We start from the raw sequence: 21,258 nt of genomic DNA on the forward strand, positions 1-21,258 counted from the left end.
ACAAACTTATGCTAACATTATTTTACTATAACGACCATAATTGACTATAAAATTTTGCAAACTTTGAGTCCAATCATACTTAAAAAACAAATTTGATAAAGCTTAATAAGAAATACAATATATAAAAAATAATTATTAATAAATTATACCTTGCACAGGAAGCGGTAATAAAAAAAATATTAACAGTTCTGCACATGTAATTTAAGAAAAATACTTCCAATTCTAATATTGCCATGAAAAAGGCGTTTATAATTGTATAATTAACCTATTCAGTTTCAAATTGAAACTGCTATACAAATAATGCACAATTTAATATAATAACTTATTACAGTGACTAATTACGTCGGAGCCGTCAAAGATTTTGGCAATTTACTCAAGTAATAATCATGATCATATCTCGATACTAAGATACCATCTGTTACTTTTACGCCACTGTTTGGTGAGAAATCGATATCTGCCCCTTTGATCGTTGTCATTTTACCGTCAACAGACTTAATTATAGCGTTACCGGCACACAAATCCCACTTTTTAATGGCAGTTGCATGTAGATATATGTCAAAGCTACCATTCACAACTCCCATAACTTTATCGCCTGCCCCTGCTGCTTGGGTCACAACAGTTTTTGGACCGAATGCTTCCTTTGCGATATCCCCAACTTTACCCGGGTGAGATCTTGATATCACGACTCTTGGATGTTCTTTGTTTTCTTCCATCTGAAAATTTATGTACTTTATTAATATAATGGATAAACCTGGCTATTCCTGCTTTTATCTATAATAGTCAATTGATTAACTGAGTGTTAATGCAATAACACTGACCATTGTCCTTTGTTTTTTCTCAGACAGTGCCCTACTAACACAACAGAAAACCATTAAATGCAAGAATTTATGAACCATTTTCTTTATTACTATGTTTCTTAATGTTACCAACGAGGATTTGTTCGAGCACTTATACTCGAGAGTGGATAGTTAAAAACATTGGAAAATTGAGAAAAGAAAAAATAATTCCAATACAAAATATTCAGGGTTTCATAACTGTCAAACATTCGGTCCTGCAAGCCCTACAGAGCGACATTATGACATCAGGGCTAATATACGAGTGCCATGGAGCTCTGACGAAGGTAAGTGAAACAAACACCATTACCCTTCAATGGATAAAGGGACACAGTGGATCGCGAGGCAATGACGCGGCCGACCGACTGGCGAGGAATGGATCGGAGATGAGGGTCCACGGACCCGAACCCATTCTGCCTCTGCCATTCGGATGGCTGCGCAGCCAGCTGCGACACAACACCAAGGTAATGCACCAAGAATATTGAACAAACCTAACTACCTGCAGGCAGACCAAGGAAGCTCTTCCGACGATCAACCCAGGATTGTCCCGCAAACTTCGCGGTTATGGAAGAGCCCAGCTCCGACTACTGGTCGGGGCGCTTACGGGACATGCCTTGCTTAACAAGCACTTACACAATCTAGGTGTTACAGACAGCCCCCTGTGCAGAGCGTGCCTGGAGGCAGAGGAAACGGCCTCACATATCCTGCTGGAATGCGGTGGTGTGGCGAACTACAGGGCACTACACCTTGGGACACCGAGGTTGCTCCAGGAAGTCGTCGGCAACGTGAAGGGTCTGCTAGGCTTCCTCAAGGAGCTTGGCTGGCACGAATAGTGCCCACCAGCTGATCACGAAAAAAAGGCGCACCAAGACGTCGAGTTGCGGAAAATAGCCCGTGTACAACAACAACAACTGTCAAACATTTAATGTTCCCTCCTCATCCCTTTTTCTTATAGAAATTCTAAATTAACTTTTTCCAAAAACAAATGAGTTCTTTTTAAAAATGTTTACTCACATGTTGTACAATTGGAATATTACTGGATGCCTTCTTCGTATACCAGCCCCAGTATGTTCGAGTTGGGAATGGATAATGAATGACACCAACAATCGGCACTCCATTGATGGCTACACACACCATTGTTGTAACATATTGGTATAAACCCTCTGCAAATATGAAAACAAAACATCTTAAAATTAATCACTTTTCTTACCTTAACGTTTTCTATGAACATAGTTAAACATCATCTGATGATGTGAATTCTAGGAACAATATTAAAAGTTGAAAGGTTTTTTCGTTTTGTCAGTAGAAATTATTACTTTTTACACATTAAAACATTAATATTTCAATCCAAACGTGGATAAAGAAAAAAAAATCCTTTTTCCAATATATATTTTTACAGTATTTTTTTGTAATTACTATAAGAAAATTGCTTAAATATGAATACAAAATACTTAGCAAAGCTTGTTTACCAATAAGTTTAATAACCACCCATTTTTTTTTATGCCTCAAACAAATTAGACACTAACTGAAACAATTTAGAAACTAATATTACCTGTATACTCCTGAGTAGCATCAAGAGGATCAATCCAAACCGTTACATCCTTAATAAATACGTGTTCATCATTCATATAGTCAATCGTATTGTGTTCTTTTGGAACGGACTCAACATCAATTAACTCTTGATTGAGACAGCTCGAATCGTCTTTCGAATGCTCTTCCGATATTATATTTAACTTAGGAAACGTTTTTTTGAGGCTATAGTACATAGCGCAGTGCGATGCGTAGTCAGCATCTGTTACCGGGTCATTCGCTCCCTCCTGCGTCTTACCTTTGCTTTTTATATTTAACTCGTGGTTTTTACCCTCAATCACCTTCTTTCCACCTCTCTCCGCAGCATGAATAGCTGCTACCAATAGCGATTTAATGTTTATTAAGTCATTTTTATCAGAGGGATAACTAGCTCCACCGGAACGCCAGTAAATTATAAGAAATAATATAAAACCTAAAGTGAAACAGGCGAATTTGTTAATTCGTAAAGTACCACCGAAATTCATTGTGAATTTAGTCTACTTATTTTCTATGTTTATTATACGGTTATAAAATTATGTTCATTTCAACAATCATTTACCGAATTTGGATAAAACGTCACGTAAAACTGTCATATTATTTATTGACAGTAATATAGGCACAGCACAGATGTTTAATTAAAGCTAGAACTTTTTATTATAGACTGCACGTTAGTGCATTGCTAATGACGAGCAGGAATTAAGGAAAATGGTTAAAAATTGTGGATAACGGACAGGATTCAGAACAGGATAGGAAGAAACAAAATGTGCTGTGTGGTTACGGCACTAAAGAATTTAGCCACCCCCTCTCTTCCCGTGGGTGTCGTAAGAGGCGACTGAGGGATAACAAGGTTCCACAACCACCTTGGAACTTAGAAAGCCGACTGATGGCGGGATAACCATCCAACTGCTGGCTTTGAAATACACAGGCCGAAGACGGGCAGCAGCGTCTTCGGTGCGACAAAGCCAGTACTGCGGTCACCAACCCGCCTGCCCAGTGTGGTGACTATGGGCAAAGCATATGAGTTCACGTTATTTTTGGCGTAAACTTGTGGAGGCCTATGTCCAGCAGTGCACTGTATAGGCTGTAATGATGATCGGAGTTGATTTTTTTTTAAACTCATTGAATGAAAATTCTTTTATTATATTTTTATGAGCTATTTTATTATAACCTATATTAGGCTTAATAGGATCCCGAGGTCTAGATATAAATGTTATTTTTGTACCTACGATTTTTTAGGATTTTGGCTAATATTTACTTCTTTACTAACTTCTGAATAAGATTTATATGACGCTGGTATCTCTTTATTAGCCTCTTCATATGATAAACACTGTTCAGCCACATGTAATTTAATAGATTTTTGCCTATTGAATTCAGGCCACGCTTTATTATTTGCCATATGGTTGCCGGAACATAAACAGCAAAAATAATTATTTTCATTGTCATTGAATGATTCTGATGTGTGCTCCTGACCACATTATAAACACCTTGACTTAGACCTGCACTGCAATTTTATGAGTCCATAACGACAACATTTATAGCATTGAATTGTGGGATAGATGTAAAGCTCGACAGGAAGAGAATTGTAGCATATAAAAATTCTTTTTAGGAGGACCATCAAAATAAATTACTACTGATTGTGTGGGCTTCCACACAGTAGCTTCAACAACAGTTTTGTAATTTGAGCGTCTAACCTTTACAACTTTACCACAACCAATAGGTGTAGAAATTCCACCATTCTATTGGCACACCCCTAACGATACCGATTCTAATAACGTTAAAAGATGGTATAAGAGCGTGATAACCATTTTCAAGAAGCAGGTTATTATATAAAAATGAGTTCGCATCTTTAAAATTATTAAATGCTACAGAAATTCTGTTTCGTCCTACCTTTTTCAAGCTGCCATTAATAATATTATAGATCTTATTTTTCATGAGGAAATCTCCGAATGTGATTGGGTGTAAAATTGTTCCATCGTTATCACCTTTTGTAATTTTTTGAACATGAACTAAATGTGGAGACACGTCATTTTCATTATAAATATTTCTGCCTATGGGATTTTTAGAGACAGTGTTATCAGGTTGGAGTTGTGATTGTGGTACCGAAACGAGGACATTTTTATTATTTTCATTTTTATTAGTCTCATCTGATTTCTCAGACTGCGAACAATGACAACCAACTTTTTGGTTTCCCGCGTTTTTTCTAACTTTCTTATTACAATGTTTGCAAATTTTATGAAAACGAGATCTCTTATGTGGCTTTTTAGTCATCATAGAGTGATCAGTTTCCATACTCGATTCATCGTAATTTATAGTAACGAAATGGCTAGGTTGCGGAATATATTGTGAATTAAAATCATTCCCACCACCCGGGTCCGGAGGTTCGCTCATTCTTTAAAGTAAATATTTACATAAACTTACCAAAAATAGAAAAAAACAAATTAAAGCAAAATTAAAACTAAATAACAAAATATCTACACTTTACACCTGTTCTGAACTATATTTAAAGTAATTTTAATAGTAGCAAGAAAAAACACAACCGCGTGCGTTCAAGTTTCCCGCTCATCCACCAAGCTAGAACTTATGATTGTAAAGATATGTTTGTAATTTTGTATTCTGAAACTTGAAAGTCTTAAAATGCTTCTTGGTGTGGTAGAATTAGTTAAATGAATAATGCTACGAGACAACAATAATATTAATTAAAGTTATGTAGGTAAATCTTTACTTACGAGTGCAAATAGTCAAATACTACAAATTAAAAACGCATAACACTTTTTTAGTATAAATGTTATTAAATTAATATTAACCATGTATTAATCATATTATTAAACATTTTTAAAGAAAAATATATCTGTTACTAAGTTGTAAAGAACTAGCTTAGCAAACCAGTTAAGTTATTCAACACTTGCGTAAAAGCCGAGAAGCGATATTTTTAGTCAAATTATCAAAGTGTCAAATACTGACCCCTGATGGACCCCTGAGAGCTGACTGATGATACTGTCAATGTCAATCTGAGCTGTCATACAACTAGTTCGAAGTCGGTAAATGAGTAATTAATTAATTATATCGAATACCTCATATACTCTTTGATATCGAAGGGAATTCGACGTAAGAGAAATCACCGCATTGCTTAATCGTATATTACTACTGAAAGTGTTCAAACGTACATTTCAACCATGATTCTAATGGACATTTATGACACTGTAAGTCAACGTATTTTATATTAAATAAATTTCCCAGGATATATTATTTTGGACCGTGATTAATTATCATTATCTTACAGGCTAGTTGGTGGACTTTAGTAATAGCTGCTCAAGTGGTCATCGGTACTGTATATTTCTTATGGCAGAGGAAATCGAATAAGGAGCCAGCAGATAAGTTAACTAAGAAAAAATTATTGGAATGGAAACCTTTACCTCTGGTCGAGCGTGACTTCGAAGTCGACGAACCGCCCCTAATGGAAAAAATAGATGAGAAAGTACTTAACGTCGGTGCGACGAGTTTCTTGTGCCTTGATAAGGAGCCCTCGATAATGGAAAATGCCATTAAATCATTACACAAATATGGTGTAGGGTCTTGCGGACCGAGAGGTTTCTATGGCACCATAGATGTTCATTTAGAACTGGAAGAAAGGTTAGCCAAGTTTATGCAAGTTGAGGAGACTTGTGTTTACTCATATGGGTTCTCTACAATCGCCAGTGCTATACCAGCATATGCCAAGAAGCCTGATATTGTTTTTGCGTAAGTATTTTTTAACAACTATGTACCATCAAAACTAATTTATTAATTATTTCATGGTCTTAAATTTGTCTTATTTTTCCGAATACATCACTCATGGTAATCTAGTAAAGACCTAATTATGAGGTAGTTAAATTGATTGATATATTTGTTATTTAGTATTTCCTTTAATAGATGTTTTTTAGCTTTGTATCTTGTAACTTTATAAAATCAGCTTTACCTACTAAACCTTAATTACCTACTTCATATTATTAGAAAACAAAAAAAAAATTAAAAGAAGTCAGAGATTATCTTGAACATGTATTTTCCACCGCATTACGTCCAAGCTATTATTTGGTTTTCCTTAAAAAACAGGAAAGTTTATACAATACAATATACTGGATAAGAGATTTGTTTATGTGTGTTTAAAAAAAGGTTTTACTATAATAAGTTGTTTCTTTATCCTGTGTACAAAACCCATATGTAAACTGTTATATAATTCTTTATATAATATATTTAGCAGACATTGTTTTAAATATTATGAGTCATACCTACTCATAGTATTACTATATATAAATTCGTAATTACGTACCTCTTAATTTTTTTTATATCGAAGTTAAAATCGAAAGTACTTAATTGAAATAAATTATTGTATTTTAAACTTTAATATTAAAATGCGGCATACTGATATAACTTTTTTACGTAGTCAACACTTCTTTGTTTCAACAGCGATGAAAAAGTCTGGTTTGCTATTCAAAAAGGTCTTGACGCCTCAAGAAGCACTATCCGCTACTTCAAACACAATGATATGAATGATCTTGAACATTTACTTGAAGAGGCAACTGCAAAAAAAGAGTTAAATCCTAAGCGAAGGGCATTTTTAGTTGCTGAAGCTATTTATTTCAATACAGGCAAAATGTGCCCATTGAGAAAGCTTGTTGAGTTAGCACGGAGGTTCAAGTTAAGAATTATCTTGGACGAAAGTTTAACTATTGGTGTAAGTATAAAATAGTAAAGTATAATAAAGTCGTTACAATATGCGACTACCCACATTTATGAATGTATAAATGTTGGTAGTTATATTATTCTGAGATATTCTTTTCTTTATTACAACTAGGTTGGTAAACAAGCATACGGCTCACCTGGTGTTAAGCGATTACCATAGCCTATAAACGCCTGCAACACTAGCAATACAAGCTGTTGCCGACCCTAACCCCAATCTGGCTCTAGTCAACCTACCTTAGGAACACTAAAACTGCTTGATTGGAGTGTTATTTAGCTGTGATCTCCTGTAAGGTCTGGCAATATACTTGAGTAGATGAAGAAGTGGCTCTCTTCAGTCTTATGAGTCAGAGGAGTTGTATCTTTTATTTTTAACAATGAGCAAGGATTCAGAAAAAAAAATTCATAAATTTATTTGTATTTTAACCGACTTCAAAAAAAGGATGTTCTCAATTCGACTGTATTTTTTTTAATGTGTTATCTCAGAACTTTTTACTGGTTAGACGTGCTTGTCATGTGTTCTCATTTAAATTGATGAAAATCTCATGAGTACTTTTTGAGTAATTGACCGACTTCAAAAAAGGGGGAGGTTACTCAATTCGACCGTATATATATTTTATGTATGTTCGGGGATAACTTCGTCGTTTATGAACCGATTTTAATAATTCTTTTTCCGTCGGAAAGGAGATGTCCCATGTGTGGTACCATGATAAGAAAACTAGGATCTGATGATGGAATCCCAGAGAAATCGAGGGAAACTCGAAAATCGTAGTGACGACTAGTGCGTTTGTTAATTTTTAACCGACTTCCAAAAATGGAGGAGGTTCTCAATTCGATTCATTCGTATTTTTTTTATGTATGTGACATCAGAACTTTTGTTTGGGTGGACCGATTTCGACAAAAATTTTTTTAATCGAGAGGCGGTCATTTGGTCCCATTTAAATTTATTTAAGATCTAACAACTACTTTTCAAGTTATATCTAATGATGCGATTTTACTTGACGCTTTTTTCGTCGACCTACGTTGTATTATACCACATAACTTTTTACTGAATGTACCGATTTTGATAATTCTTTTTTTGTTGAAAAGGAGATATCCCTAGTTTGGTACCATGAAGGAAACTAGGATTTGATGATGGGATCCCAGAGAAATCGAGGGAAACTCTCGAAAATCCGCATAACTTATTACTGGGTGTACCGATTTTGAAAATTTTTAGTTTAATTGAAAGCTGATGGTTATCATGTGGTCACATTTAAATTTTATTGAGATCTGATAACTACTTTGTGTGTAATCTTTGATAACGCGTAGTTACTTGACTATTTTTTCATCGATCTACGTTGTATTACTTGTCTATGTAATTGAAGTCGGTTTTTTTTCGTTTGCGAGCAAACATAATTATCTTTGATAACGCATATTTACTTGAATATTTTTTCGTCCACTTACGTTACGTAGCAAAGAATTATATATAGACTCTATGAAATGAAAAAACAAACTACTTTTATCTTAAATTTTAATTTTATACCTCTAACTGGAAAGGAATTGATAGAATGAATATTTACGGCACGAAATTTACTTTTTTTTTCAAGTTTATTGTTTGTGATGTATATAATTCGCTAACTACCCACACTAAATTTAATAATAAATTCCGAATTTGGATAGTAATTTTTTTTTACCTTAAAAGTAATATTTGTTTTGATAATTCATCATCACTGTGTACATTACCTTGTTACTACTCGTATATATATGGTACCATAACCAAATAATTAACATCTATTAGGGCTATAAAAGAAATTTTCTTGACCTATTTTTAGTTTCTGTTATTTAATAATCTTTTGATTTTTGTTCTATCTTCTATAAGTTACGATTATATTTGACTAGCTATTTCCAGCAACTTTGTTTAACTATTATATTGCTCTCTTATGTAACCAAACGAATAGAGTATCCCTGCGTTTGTAACTTTTCTCATTGACTAAGGTTCGTAGCGTCATGTAAAATATCCTATAACCTTCTATGACAATTGAGCTATTAGTTTTTTTTTTTTTTTTTTTTTTTTTTTAATTAAACACATGACTGACGCCCCGATATTTGATTGTTTAATCAAAACAAATTCTTTCGCCTTAAAGTACTGGTATAAATAAAATTATTTCTCGTTACTATTTAACATTTGTATATTTATGGCACATATTAATGTAAATATTAATTATAAATAAATAAATATCTTATAAAATACACACACGGTCGTCTGTTCCTATGATAAGCAACTTAATGCTTGTGTTACTGGTAACAGCTGACTGTTATAACTATTTTTTTTTTTTTGATAAATATACATAGAAATAATTCATATATAAATACAAATATTACACCCAGATTCAGGCGGGAATCGAACCCGCAACCCGCGAAACAGAAAGCATTACAAACTGCGCCAACGGGCTAGTCGATTATGCAACAAATGATATGTCTGTAAAATACAAAATCCCACAGTTGTTTTCTTTAATTGTGTACTTGAAAATATGACGTTACAGCGTTATTAAAATACATAATTAGTATGTATAATATAAGTTATATACTATTTTACAACCAAAATTTTGTTTTTTTTTTTATATTTTCAATTCAAGATATTTTTTCTGCAACTGTAATAAAATACACACGCACAGGAAATATTTGAGAAAAAATGTATGAAATATCTCTATATTTGTCCGCGCATTTCGCAATAACTGAACGAAATTTGGACTGAGTGCCTAGCGCGAGTTTTGTTTAATCCGTCTCGCAATAACGGGCGTAAATTTTAACTTCATTTTGTATGGGAAATTCGGCATTTTAACCTAGTTCTCGCGTTTCCCGCTAGATGACTCTGTATCGGTTGTATCGTATATTATTCTTTATCGTCTAGGCTGCAATGTTTAAATTCCCATGCAAAATAATCTTTACGTATAAACGCGTTTCTCTCATGTTTCTGTGAATAAAACTCGCACTAGGCACTCTGAACTAAAAACTGGATGTCTAACTTAAAAACAACTGTTGCGGTGTAGTGGTGCGTGTAGTCGCGTAAAACATCGACGGTTTGTGGCTTCGATTCCCACTCGGGATGAATATTTGTATTTGTACAAATATTTCTTTCCGGTTTGGATGTCTGTCCTTGTGGGTCTCTCCACCGTGCCTCGGAGAGAAGTCAAGCCGTCGGTCCCGGTTGTTATCATAAATTCCTGATAGCAATCGTTACTCATAGTAGGGAACATATCCGCTAAACCGCAGTAGAGCAGCGTGGTGGATTAAGCTCCAATCCTTCTCTTACATAAAGAAAGAGGCTTAAAAACCGTTCCTTATTTTATCCTAATACTAGGACTTACGGTGAAGTGATGAAGAAAAAATGGCGGTACGAAGTTTACCATGTTTTTATAAACTTGTATATCGTCACTAAAAGACTCTTTGGAGTTAAATGATTGTGTTTGCTTACAAACGAAAAAAAACCGACTTCAATTACATGGTTCATTAACTAAACGTAGGTGGACGTAACAATAGTCAAGTAAATACGCGTTATCAAAGGTTACTCAAAAAGAACTCATCAGATTTCGATCAAATCCTATGATTAAAGAAAAAATTATAGAAATCAGTCCGCCCAGTAAAAAGTCCTGACGTAATATATATATATATATATATATATATATATATATATATATATACACACACAGTCAAATTGAAAAGCTTCTTTTTTGAAGTATCTTAAAAATACCTACCTGGCGTAGGTTGTATAGTCACATTATGAAACATAATTTTAATTACAGGTAATCGGTAAACACGGGCGTGGTCTGACGGAACACTTAAACGTGCCGAGAGATGAAATTGATCTAATTGTCGGCTCGTTAGAACATTCCTTCGCCACTATCGGTGGTTTCTGCGCTGGAACGCATTTTATTGTCGAACACCAACGTCTTTCTGGTTTAGGTATGTGGAAAGATAATTATTATAACTAGTGGTCGCCAAGTGGTCGAAATTTGACCATAATTTAATCACAACCTTTAAAAAAAAACCGTGTGGTGTCGTGGGACACCAGATAGGAACGAAATTCCTTATTATAAAATATTAATTTCAAGTTCTATACGAGGTATAAAGAAAATAATTATTTGGGTATAAATTTTATATTATTACATAATTATCTTAACAACTTTATTTTGCTTACAATGATTTATAAAAATATATAATAATTATCGAATAATATAATAATAATAGCAAACTGTAATAATAATAAACAGCCATCACTAGACTATACATTAGACACTGTATGGCCATCATACATAGACTATACATAAAAATATTACTTTTTTTTCAACGTTGCGGACGTTTTTTGCTAGGGTATCCCACCGCAACGCCCCATAAGGAACTTCGTTGACTTCGTCGCATGTATGTATACATAAATATGCATGCATGTGGGCATGACAAATGTTTTTATAGGTTAAATAGATGTTTGTCGCAGTTTGAGCATTATTTTTTTTGGTTCCATCATTTACCATATGTATGTAAAAGAAAAAAAATAGTGATGATACCAAAATAGTATACCTACATCATTTTTACGACAGAAATTGTTTATATCAATCAGCAAAGTTAACACTTTTCCTTAACGTGTCTTTGATAATTATTTCGATTATTTTCAATTTGCACGTCGTTGCTGTTACTATATTTGTTGTTATCTTTAACATTTTGTAAATCTATTTAAATATTAGCTGACCTTGCGAATTTCCGTCTGGAAACACAATACACAAACGCACAGGACACGGCAAACATCAGTATGGCCGATACAAATGTTTGCCGTGTGCAGGGATCGAATCACCAAGAGGTATAAGCCAGTGCTATGACAACTGCGCCAACGTGTCGTCAAATTATGACCTAATCTTTGTAGGGAATATTAGATCAAATGTATGTTAAACAAATTTGTATTTCAGGTTACTGCTTCAGTGCGTCGTTACCGCCAATGCTGACACAAGCGGCCATCTCCGCACTTGATATCTTGGAGCAAAAACCCGCTATTATAAGTGAACTCGATGAAAACTCGAGGAAATTGAATCTGTATGTCAAACGTTTTCTAAAAATATTTCATAGAATACAAACATATCTTACTATGCTGTGTGGTGACGGCAGTAAAGAATATAGCCACCCCTCCTTTTCCCGTGGGTGTCGTAAGAGGCGACTAAGGGATAACAAAGTTCCACTACCACCTTGGAACTTAAAAAGCCGACCGATTCCGGGATAACCATCCAACTGCTGGCTTTCAAATACACAGGCCGAAGAGGTTCATTTTCACCTACCCGCCTGCCCAGCGTGGTGACTATGGGCAACACTTGGGGAGGCCTGTGTCCAGCTGTGGACTGCGATAGGTTGAAGCGAGCGAAGCAAAACATATGTTCCTATTTTTTATTTTTAATATTACGAAAAATTTATTTTTGGTGTGAAACCGATATCCATTTTATACGATACTATTTTAACCGATTTTAAAAAAAGCAGGGGTTCTTAATTTTAATGTATTTTTTATGTGTACCGATTTTAAGAGCTTGTCACGTGGTCCCTATTACATTTGTTCGAGATCTGACAAGTACTTTTTGCGTTATCTCTAATAATTCGTATTTATATCACTGTTTTGCTGCCTTCTTACGTTGTATTACTTATCGATGTAATTGAATTACTTTTCGATGTAATTGAAGTCGGTTTTTTCGTTTGTGAGCAAACCCAATTATTTTAATATTATACAAATATAAAAGCCATGAAATAAAAAATTAAAAACTATATTAGTAGGTATTAAATTTTCCTTTTGTTTTCAGCGCCATCGCGAATTTGAAGCACTACAGATTCAGTGGCGATGAGCTGTCACCTGTCAAACACATTTACCTCAAAGACTCCGGACTGGACGACTGTATGAAACAAAAGTACCTGAAAAATATAACTAAATATTGCCTAGAGAAAGGTGTCGCTATGACGGTCGCCGCTTACTTGAAAGAGGCAGAAGTTAATTGTCCGGAACCTTCCATAAGATTAGCGTCTAGCAGAAAATTAAATGACAGTACTATATCACAAATATGTTCATTGCTAGATGAGGCCTACGAAAAAGTTGGGCCCGGAACAGATTTTTAATTTTTTTAGGTGTAAATGAAGTTAACATTACTTTTTTTTTAATTTATGTCAGTGTTACCACATTTCAAATATGATTTTCCTAATATTTCAAATTTAAAAAAAATATACAAAACATCGTCTCTGCATCCAATGAGGATGTTTCGTGATATTCACTTTATGTGTATGGTTTTTTTAATTTTGAAATAAGTTACTATTTGTTTTTAATAGGATGGAAAATAAGAGTTAATTGTGATAAAACAGTTGTGACTCATTGTTGTTCGTTTTTATTTATTAATATCTTGCTTTAATATTAAAGAAATCTTTTCATGCCATTTTACAGATACAGAATTATAGCAAGCATGACCATCAGATCGATTATATGAAAAAAATTATATATATATATATATTCTTTATTGCACTAAGTAAATTTTACAATAGTCATAATAATAAAGGAAGTTGGCAAGGGCGAACTTATCTCTAAAAGAGATCTCTTCCAGTCAACCCATGGCAGTGAGTTATAATGTGAAACGCGGGGCAAAGTAGTGCAGGAATAGAGTAATAATAATAATAATAATAATAAAACATATAAAATGCATACACCACACATACATAAACATATATAAACATACACAGATACATCTAAATTCATACATACATACATACATACATACATACATACATACATATATACATACATACATCTACATACATATATACATAAAACATAGATATAATACATATATACATCTCATACATCTGTAGTGATTTTGGAAAGCAGATAGTTCTTAAGATTGTTTTTAAAAGTGGACAGCGATGAGCTTTCTTGGATGAATTTTGGGAGATTATTCCAAAGTTTAGCGGCGTATACGGAAAATGAATTTAATCGGAAGTTGGTGTTATGCCTAGGAACTTCAAGCATTGTTGTTATGCAAGAACGTCTAGAGCGGGTGGGGGTAGGAAGCAATTTGAAACGGGATCGAAGGTAAGGAGGAGATTTTTGATCATGGAGTATGTTATAAAGGAAAGAAAGGATGTGCATATCACGGCGAAGGTGGATAGGGAGCCACTTAAGTTTAGTACGAAAGTGGGAGATACGATCATATTTGCGTAAACCAAAAATAAAGCGTATAGCAAGATTTTGTAGACGCTCCAATTTACCAAGTAGCTCCTGTGTCACATCTAAATAGCACACATCTGCATAGTCGAGAATGGGTAAAAGAAGGGATTGCGCAAGCAAAATTTTGGTTTTAAATGGTAAAAAGAATTGGAGACGCTTCAGAGAGTGAAAGGTATGGTGCATTTTTCTGCTGACCTCGCTGACATGAGCTATCCAAGATAAGTTTTTGTCTATAACCAAGCCCAAGTTCCTAACTTTTTCACAGTAAGAGATAGGTGTGCCACGGTACAAAATGGGAGGAATAGCACTCCAATCGATTCGGTTTCTTAAGCGACTGCTACCGACAATTATTGCTTGTGATTTAGCTGGATTAATAAGAAGACCGAACGATTTAGCCCACAGGTCAATAGCTGAAAGGTCTACGTTTAGAGTTTTAATAGACTCATGCAGCTCGGTCAGCTCAAAATGACGATATATTTGCAAATCATCTGCATACAGGTGGTAGGGAGAAGAAATAGCACGAGATATATTATTAATAAATACAGAGAATAATAAGGGAGACAGTACGCCGCCTTGTGGGACACCAGCGGTGAGATCCAACCAGTCAGACGAGTTATCATCGGACGTTACTCTCTGCTGGCGTCCAGAAAGATAAGAATGAAACCAGTCAAGGACAGCAGGTGAAAAGTTAACTGCACGGAGTGAGCCAAGAAGTATGTCATAGTCAACAGAGTTGAAGGCACTACTGAAGTCCAACAAGACCATTGCAGTGAGCTTGGTGTTATCCATAGCCCAACGAATATCCTCCGTGACATTCAGCAGCGCTCCAACAGTGCTGTGGGACGGACGGAAGCCAGACTGGTAAGGACATAAGAGAGAGTTGGAATTAAGGAAAGAATAGAGTTGATTGTGTACTATAGACTCAAGGACTTTGGATAATATTGGGAGGATGGAAATTGGACGATATTGAGCGGGGCCGGAGGGGTTAGCGGTCTTAGGAAGTGGAATGACAATTGCTTTCTTCCACAATGTTGGAAAGACACTGCATGACAGTGAGAAATTGATAATGTGAGTGATCACAGATGCAATGTCGTCCAACACCGGAAGAACCATCTCCAAAGAGAGATTGTCACTACCTATGGCCTTCGTGGAAATGGAACGGACATACTTCTTTACTTCTTCCGCCGAAACTGGTTTGAAGGAAAACAGAGCCACGTCGGGGAGAACAACATCACCCAAGAGAGACAAAGTAGTGTTCTTGACGCTGGAGTCTAATGTTATAGGTGGAGTAACGAAGTGTGAATTTAACAAGTCTAGATCCATTGTGCTCTGGGAATCTTCAGTGGATTTGCCCACCCCTAGTGACCGCAGGAATCCCCAAACTTGCGTTTGGCTAAGATTCAGAAGTGTGTTGTGAATATAGCGACGTTTAGTATCCCTACACAGTCTGTTGCAGAGGTTCCGCAAAGTTTTGTATTTGCTTAAGTTTTCTGGCGTCGGAAATTTTTTATTAATAGACTTAGCTCTGTCTCGCTTAGACATGGTCTTTTTTATTGCAGGAGTTAGCCAGGGAGCTGGAGCCTGTTTCATCCTTACTGGTCTTACAGGTGCATGTGTGTCATACAACTTGATCAGTTCAGTAGTCAATGATTGAACCATATAATTAATGTCATCTGCAGCAAACACCGAAGACCAGTCGATTTTCTTCACATCTTCTCTTAATCGTTCCAAATCCATTTGTTTAAAATTGCGCTGAAGGAAAATTTTACCTCTAATTTTAGGAGGGCGTACTTTGTACGTTAGATAGATTAGGTCGTGGTAAGAAAAGGGGGACGTCATTTGCCCATGAGAAAGAACAAGGTTAGGACTGGAGACAAAGGCTAAGTCGATAAGAGATGGTCTGGAGTTAGGAAAGTAGTGAGTAGGATCAGACATCGGCAAAACGCACAGACCGACGGAAGAGGTTAGCGTATATAAATTTTGCGCTCTAGTGTCATTCTTTAACAGGCAGGTGTTAAGATCACCCATGCAGATAACGTGTTCATAATTAGGCATCAAGTTTACAAGAATATCTTCCAGGGTTGCAAAATAATTTAATTTGTCATTTGGACAGTAAGCAACACCAATAAGAATCTTTTGACGCCTAATTACAACTTCCAAGAAAAGGTATTCCAGAGCGCCTAACGAATTTGAGGAAGAGCAACAAACAGTAGTGGCAGGGATGCCACCGCGAAGATAAATACCAACGCCACCGCCACCTCGTTCCGTGCGATCATTACGAAATAACCGATACCCGGGGAGAGAACAACTAGTGGATGGAATGGAAGGCTTAAGCCAGGTTTCGGATATAAGGATGCAATCGACTATGGCAGTGCTAAAAGATGCGAGGAGGTCAGAGTAGTGAGCAAGTATACTTTGCGCGTTGATGTGGACCAGAGAAAGGAAATTATGGTCATTGCTGCAGATTTGCGATAATTTATCCGCAATTGTTACCGAGTCTGAAAGTGAAGTATAGCTGCTGTGTCCAGTACTTTCGAGTTCATCAGAAGAACATGTAAAATAATCATCCTCTATCATATTTTACCATAAAATACATACACACATATATATACAATAAAAATAAAGTAAAACGAATAAATACAAAAAAATAAATTGAATAAAAATATAAAATAAACAAAAATAAAGAAAAAAGTATACAAATACAATAAAATAATATGCTGATATAAAAAAAAATAATAATAATGTAGCACAAAAACAAAAACAACAAAAAAAAAGTAAATACTAAAACGGAAGAAAAAATATTCACTCTCGCCCATAAGTTGACTAAAGTATATATAAAAAAAAACATGTACATGAAAAATAGGTAAATTAAAGAAGTAAACAATGGCAACAGTTCATAAAGTTCTAAGTGCAGTACTCGTACGCAACTTAAGATTAAACATCAATTATTTCTCAATACAAGAGTACAATTCACTTACATGAGAAACTACAAACACTAGAATTAAACAAAAATATGAGTATATAATTTATGTTGGGTACATCGCAATATAATATGTAAACAATACATAGTCGAGACAAGAAATTAATAATATGTAGGGTAAAATATATTCTCAAGTTAACAGAAATATGCGCAACTGGAGTGTCATTGTTAAGGAGTTATATTATGTTTCATTATATCACAAAAAAAAATATTATAATAGGAGTCTATTCATATTTAATTATTTATTTAATTTATAAAAGTGAAAAACGTTGTCATGCACTGTTTTGCTTTACCGTGTGTATATAATTTTAGCATATTTTTTTTATTATTATTCGTAAATAAAGTTACTAGATTATTAATTAGTTATAAAATAAAATAAGATAAATAAATATCTTTAACTAACTTAAGAAAAAAAGAAAAAATATGACATTCTCGCCATGGTTGACTAAAACTGCGCATAAGATTAAAGAACAAGAAATAAATACACAAAGAAACAACTGATTAAAAAAAATACCACTGTTTACCAGTTCACTACAGGAGTGTTCGAACGTAACATATTTTATGCAACAAAAGTAAAACAAAAACAAATAATGGCAGTGACGTTAGACAAAATAAATAAATATGAAGGTAGAAATAAAAATGAGTTAATGTAATATGTTACGCACATTAGAGAGACAAAAAAAAGTGAAGGTAGTAAAAAAAAAAATGGGATGTGTATACCCACACAGGACACAATTATGAGAAAATGACATGTAATATAAATTAAATTAACCAACTGGATAAAATCAAAGTAAACAAAACACTTATTTGTCCTTTGTTTGCGAAATGGAGCATTTAGGGTGCTGCGATGCTAGTTTTTTCAGTTCTGATGACGATGCAACCTTGGCTCTAGACTTGTCAGGTAAAAGAACAACTATGATACCATCAGCAGACCAGCAGTTTCTCATACCAAAGTGGCTGCGCGCCGATGCAAAGATATCCTGACGGGTCTTGGTTAGGAATTCCGTAAGGGTTAATTTCGTGCCTTTTAACAGGGTTTTTGCTTTCCAAACTGTGGTTCGAAGTTGTACTGAAGCAAAGCGTATCAAAATTGGACGTGAATTTTCTTTCTTGGTGCCTAGCCGGTGGCAGGCTTCAAGTGAATCCGAGTTCAAGCCCGTTAACTTCATGTTATCAGATAGCACCGAGAGGGTCTTTTTCACAACATCCTCATTGGACTCCTCTATAACTCCATGTAAAAGAAGTACCTTTCTACGTGAGTGCGTCTCCAGGCGGTCCAATCCGAGGACTACAATTTCAATCTGGGATTTTAGCAGATTGAGAGTTTTCCACACAAAGTTTTTAAAAGTGTAATACTCCGCTGCCAGAGCCTTTAAAGTGGGGTTGGTTGGTGTAGTGCCAGCTGCAGATAGGTTCTTTTCGAACTCGTCCATCCTGCTACTGAGCACAGTAGAGAGCTCTTCCATATTCTTGAAAAGCTGATCAACTTTGGTGTCCATAGTGATAGTAAAATGAGTAAGGAAGTGAGGTGATAGTCAACTAAGACGAGATACACTAGTTATAGCATAAATAAACTGTAACTACTTATAAAAATAATAAATATTGTGGAGCAGCAACAAAACACGTCTTAACAGTTTCGAGTCTACCCGCCGAAAAAAAATTATTTGTAGGTAATAAGTTATTTATACAATAAACTTTAGGAATTGTCTTTATTGCATTTTACATTGAATTAAGGTTACAAATGTTATTTGTTGCACCTATCTGCATTTTTTAAAAAGTAAAATAAAATTATTTTATGCATGACGTTGTTTTTTTCTATTATAAAATGTTACAGATAAATTATTTCTATTTTAGCCCGAACTATTTTATTAAAAATAAACTCCAAGATATCGTAGGATCACGTCAGAAAGTTCGTATAGGTCGTTTTATCTTTGTGTAAATCGGCTGAAACTACGTGTTTATTTTGTTTATTTTTGTTTTTTTTTTTATACTTTGAATACACAAATTAGGTGGTATATGGATACACGATAGAATACTCTTTACCTTGATTTAATAAATAAACATATAATTCAATTTTTATCAATAAATCAGTTTATTCAAGTCCATTGGTAGTGACTGTTTCTACTTACTGCGTTTACAGATGTAATATTAAATAACTAAAAAGGTGTCTATAAAATTTTGTGTTGATTTACGTACAATTAAAAAAAAGTACTAGATAGTAGTAGTACACTTAAGGCCTGTTTCACCAGTTTTGAATAACGCCATTTTACACATGACGCTTCAAATAGAATTTAACAGCGGGAGGTAGAATGGGCCACTAAAACCTGTTTTTTTTTCGCCCAATAAATAAATTACACCTAAGATATAATATATACAAATAGAAATATCTCATAAATACAGTAGAACTCGATGGTAACAAAGAATAATGAATCAAAACTTGTTACTGTCAAATAGCGCTATCCATAATGGGTGAAACAAGCCCTTATGTTAGAGATCAACGAAATAACTAAGATTCTAATTTGTTTTCTAACATATTAACTACGTATTTTGAACTAAGCATCTATCAGCTAAGTTTATATAATTTGAACACATTTCACTTATATATAATGAACACATTCGCTTACAATAGCTAATACTAAATGAAACTTAAGTAGGTACAAATTGACAACTTGTGTGACAATATACTTATACTTAAACCTTAATTATACAAATAAATAAAATTGCAGTGTCTATTTGTAATATTAAAATAACCGCTTTTTACTAAATTCATATGAACGTACGCACGGTACATATACCAAAATAATATTGTTTACAATTTTCTGTCTGTCTGTGTGTCTGTTTCTTCCGGCTAATCGCTGAAACAACTGGACCAATTTTGACGGGACTCTCACTGGCAGATAGCTGATGTAATAAGGAGTAACTAAGGCTACTTTTATTTTAGAAATTTAGTTACTTTGTAACTCTGCGAACTGAACAAATATTTTTTTAAATTTCAAGCGGACGAAGTCGCAGGCAGTATAATATTACATAATATGAGAAGACAACAAGAGGGGCGATAATAAATGATTTTATATTTCACTTTTTTTTTAATATTATTCGTATACGTTGATACTTGATAGTCTTGAATTCGTGTTTGTTAAGATTTTGTTTATCTATTATTGCTGTAGGTATATTATTTCTACGATTATGACGCCGCGTTGGCGCAACGGTCACAGCTATGGATTGTGCCTGTTGCGCTGGCGGTTGCGGGTTCGATCCTGCACATGGCAAACATTTGTATTGGCCATACAAGTGATTGCCGTGGTCTGGGTGTTTATGCAGTCCTTGTGGGTCTCACCACTGCCTCGGAGGGCGCGTTAAGCCGTCGGTCCCGGTTGTTATCATGTACACCTGATAGCAATCATTACTCATAATAGGGAATTTATCCGCTAACCCGCATTGGAGCAGCGTCTTGGATTAAGCTCTGATCCTTCTCCTACATGCGGAAAGAGGCCTATGCCCAGTCGTGGGATATTACAGGCTAAAGCTGCTAAGCTTTTTAACTGAGGAAGGGTACATCAGGAAATGTCCTGCTCAAAATTTGGAACAGCCCGACTGGGGAAGTACCTCGACCTTACAGAAGTTCACAGCTAAATAATATTACGGCAATCGCTTATCAAGGTGCGACGTACGCTTGTTTGACGCCCTAGTTGTATAAAAAGTTTTTACGAAGTTCGTTTTAACCTTGTGCTTGAGAAATATCGATTATTATATTTTCCTAGTTTATTACATTTCTAAACGCTATATAAATACTAATTTGTAAACAACAAAGCATTGAGATAAGATAGTGAAGATAGAAAGACAGAGAGTTACGTTTCATTTAAGTATTACTGTAGGGGCAAAGAGAGTTGTGAGCACATTTTATTTCTCTCTGGAAGCTAAAGCAGTTTCACTCATGTAGTCTA

At 34.8% G+C, this 21,258-nt stretch overlaps 2 protein-coding genes across 2 annotated transcripts; one reads left to right on the forward strand and one right to left on the reverse strand.

Annotated features, from left to right (window-relative positions):
• Positions 1–179: 179 nt before the first annotated feature.
• On the reverse strand, positions 180–2,984 carry LOC123659524 (putative inositol monophosphatase 3). The gene is made up of 3 exons (XM_045594734.1): positions 2,386–2,984; positions 1,848–1,996; positions 180–713 (listed from the first exon to the last, which is right to left on the reverse strand). Exons 1-3 carry the CDS (start codon positions 2,885–2,887, stop codon positions 339–341), a joined length of 1,026 nt encoding a protein of 341 aa, XP_045450690.1. The 5' UTR covers positions 2,888–2,984; the 3' UTR covers positions 180–338.
• A 2,403-nt stretch (positions 2,985–5,387) lies between these two features.
• Positions 5,388–13,490, forward strand: LOC123659523 (serine palmitoyltransferase 1). The gene is made up of 6 exons (XM_045594733.1): positions 5,388–5,602; positions 5,683–6,140; positions 6,846–7,113; positions 10,901–11,060; positions 12,056–12,179; positions 12,929–13,490. Exons 1-6 carry the CDS (start codon positions 5,576–5,578, stop codon positions 13,236–13,238), a joined length of 1,347 nt encoding a protein of 448 aa, XP_045450689.1. The 5' UTR covers positions 5,388–5,575; the 3' UTR covers positions 13,239–13,490.
• The last annotated feature ends 7,768 nt before the right edge of the window (positions 13,491–21,258 follow it).

Source organism: Melitaea cinxia, chromosome 14 (assembly GCF_905220565.1).
Source record: "Melitaea cinxia chromosome 14, ilMelCinx1.1, whole genome shotgun sequence".
Classification (NCBI taxonomy): Eukaryota; Metazoa; Arthropoda; class Insecta; order Lepidoptera; family Nymphalidae; genus Melitaea; species Melitaea cinxia.

What these genes read in the sequence shown, in the direction of transcription:
- LOC123659523 (XM_045594733.1), top strand. Translation starts at nt 5,576, where the DNA reads ATGATTCTAATGGACATTTATGACACT. An exon ending in TAATGGACATTTATGACACT is followed by an intron (nt 5,603 to 5,682) that starts GTAAGTCAACGT and finishes ATTATCTTACAG; the next exon opens with GCTAGTTGGTGGACTTTAGT. An exon ending in CCAACGTCTTTCTGGTTTAG is followed by an intron (nt 11,061 to 12,055) that starts GTATGTGGAAAG and finishes TTTGTATTTCAG; the next exon opens with GTTACTGCTTCAGTGCGTCG.
- LOC123659524 (XM_045594734.1), bottom strand. Translation starts at nt 2,887, where the DNA reads ATGAATTTCGGTGGTACTTTACGAATTAACAAATTCGCCTGTTTCACT. An exon ending in TGCTACTCAGGAGTATACAG is followed by an intron (nt 1,997 to 2,385) that starts GTAATATTAGTT and finishes TCATATTTGCAG; the next exon opens with AGGGTTTATACCAATATGTT. An exon ending in ATATTCCAATTGTACAACAT is followed by an intron (nt 714 to 1,847) that starts GTGAGTAAACAT and finishes ATAAATTTTCAG; the next exon opens with ATGGAAGAAAACAAAGAACA.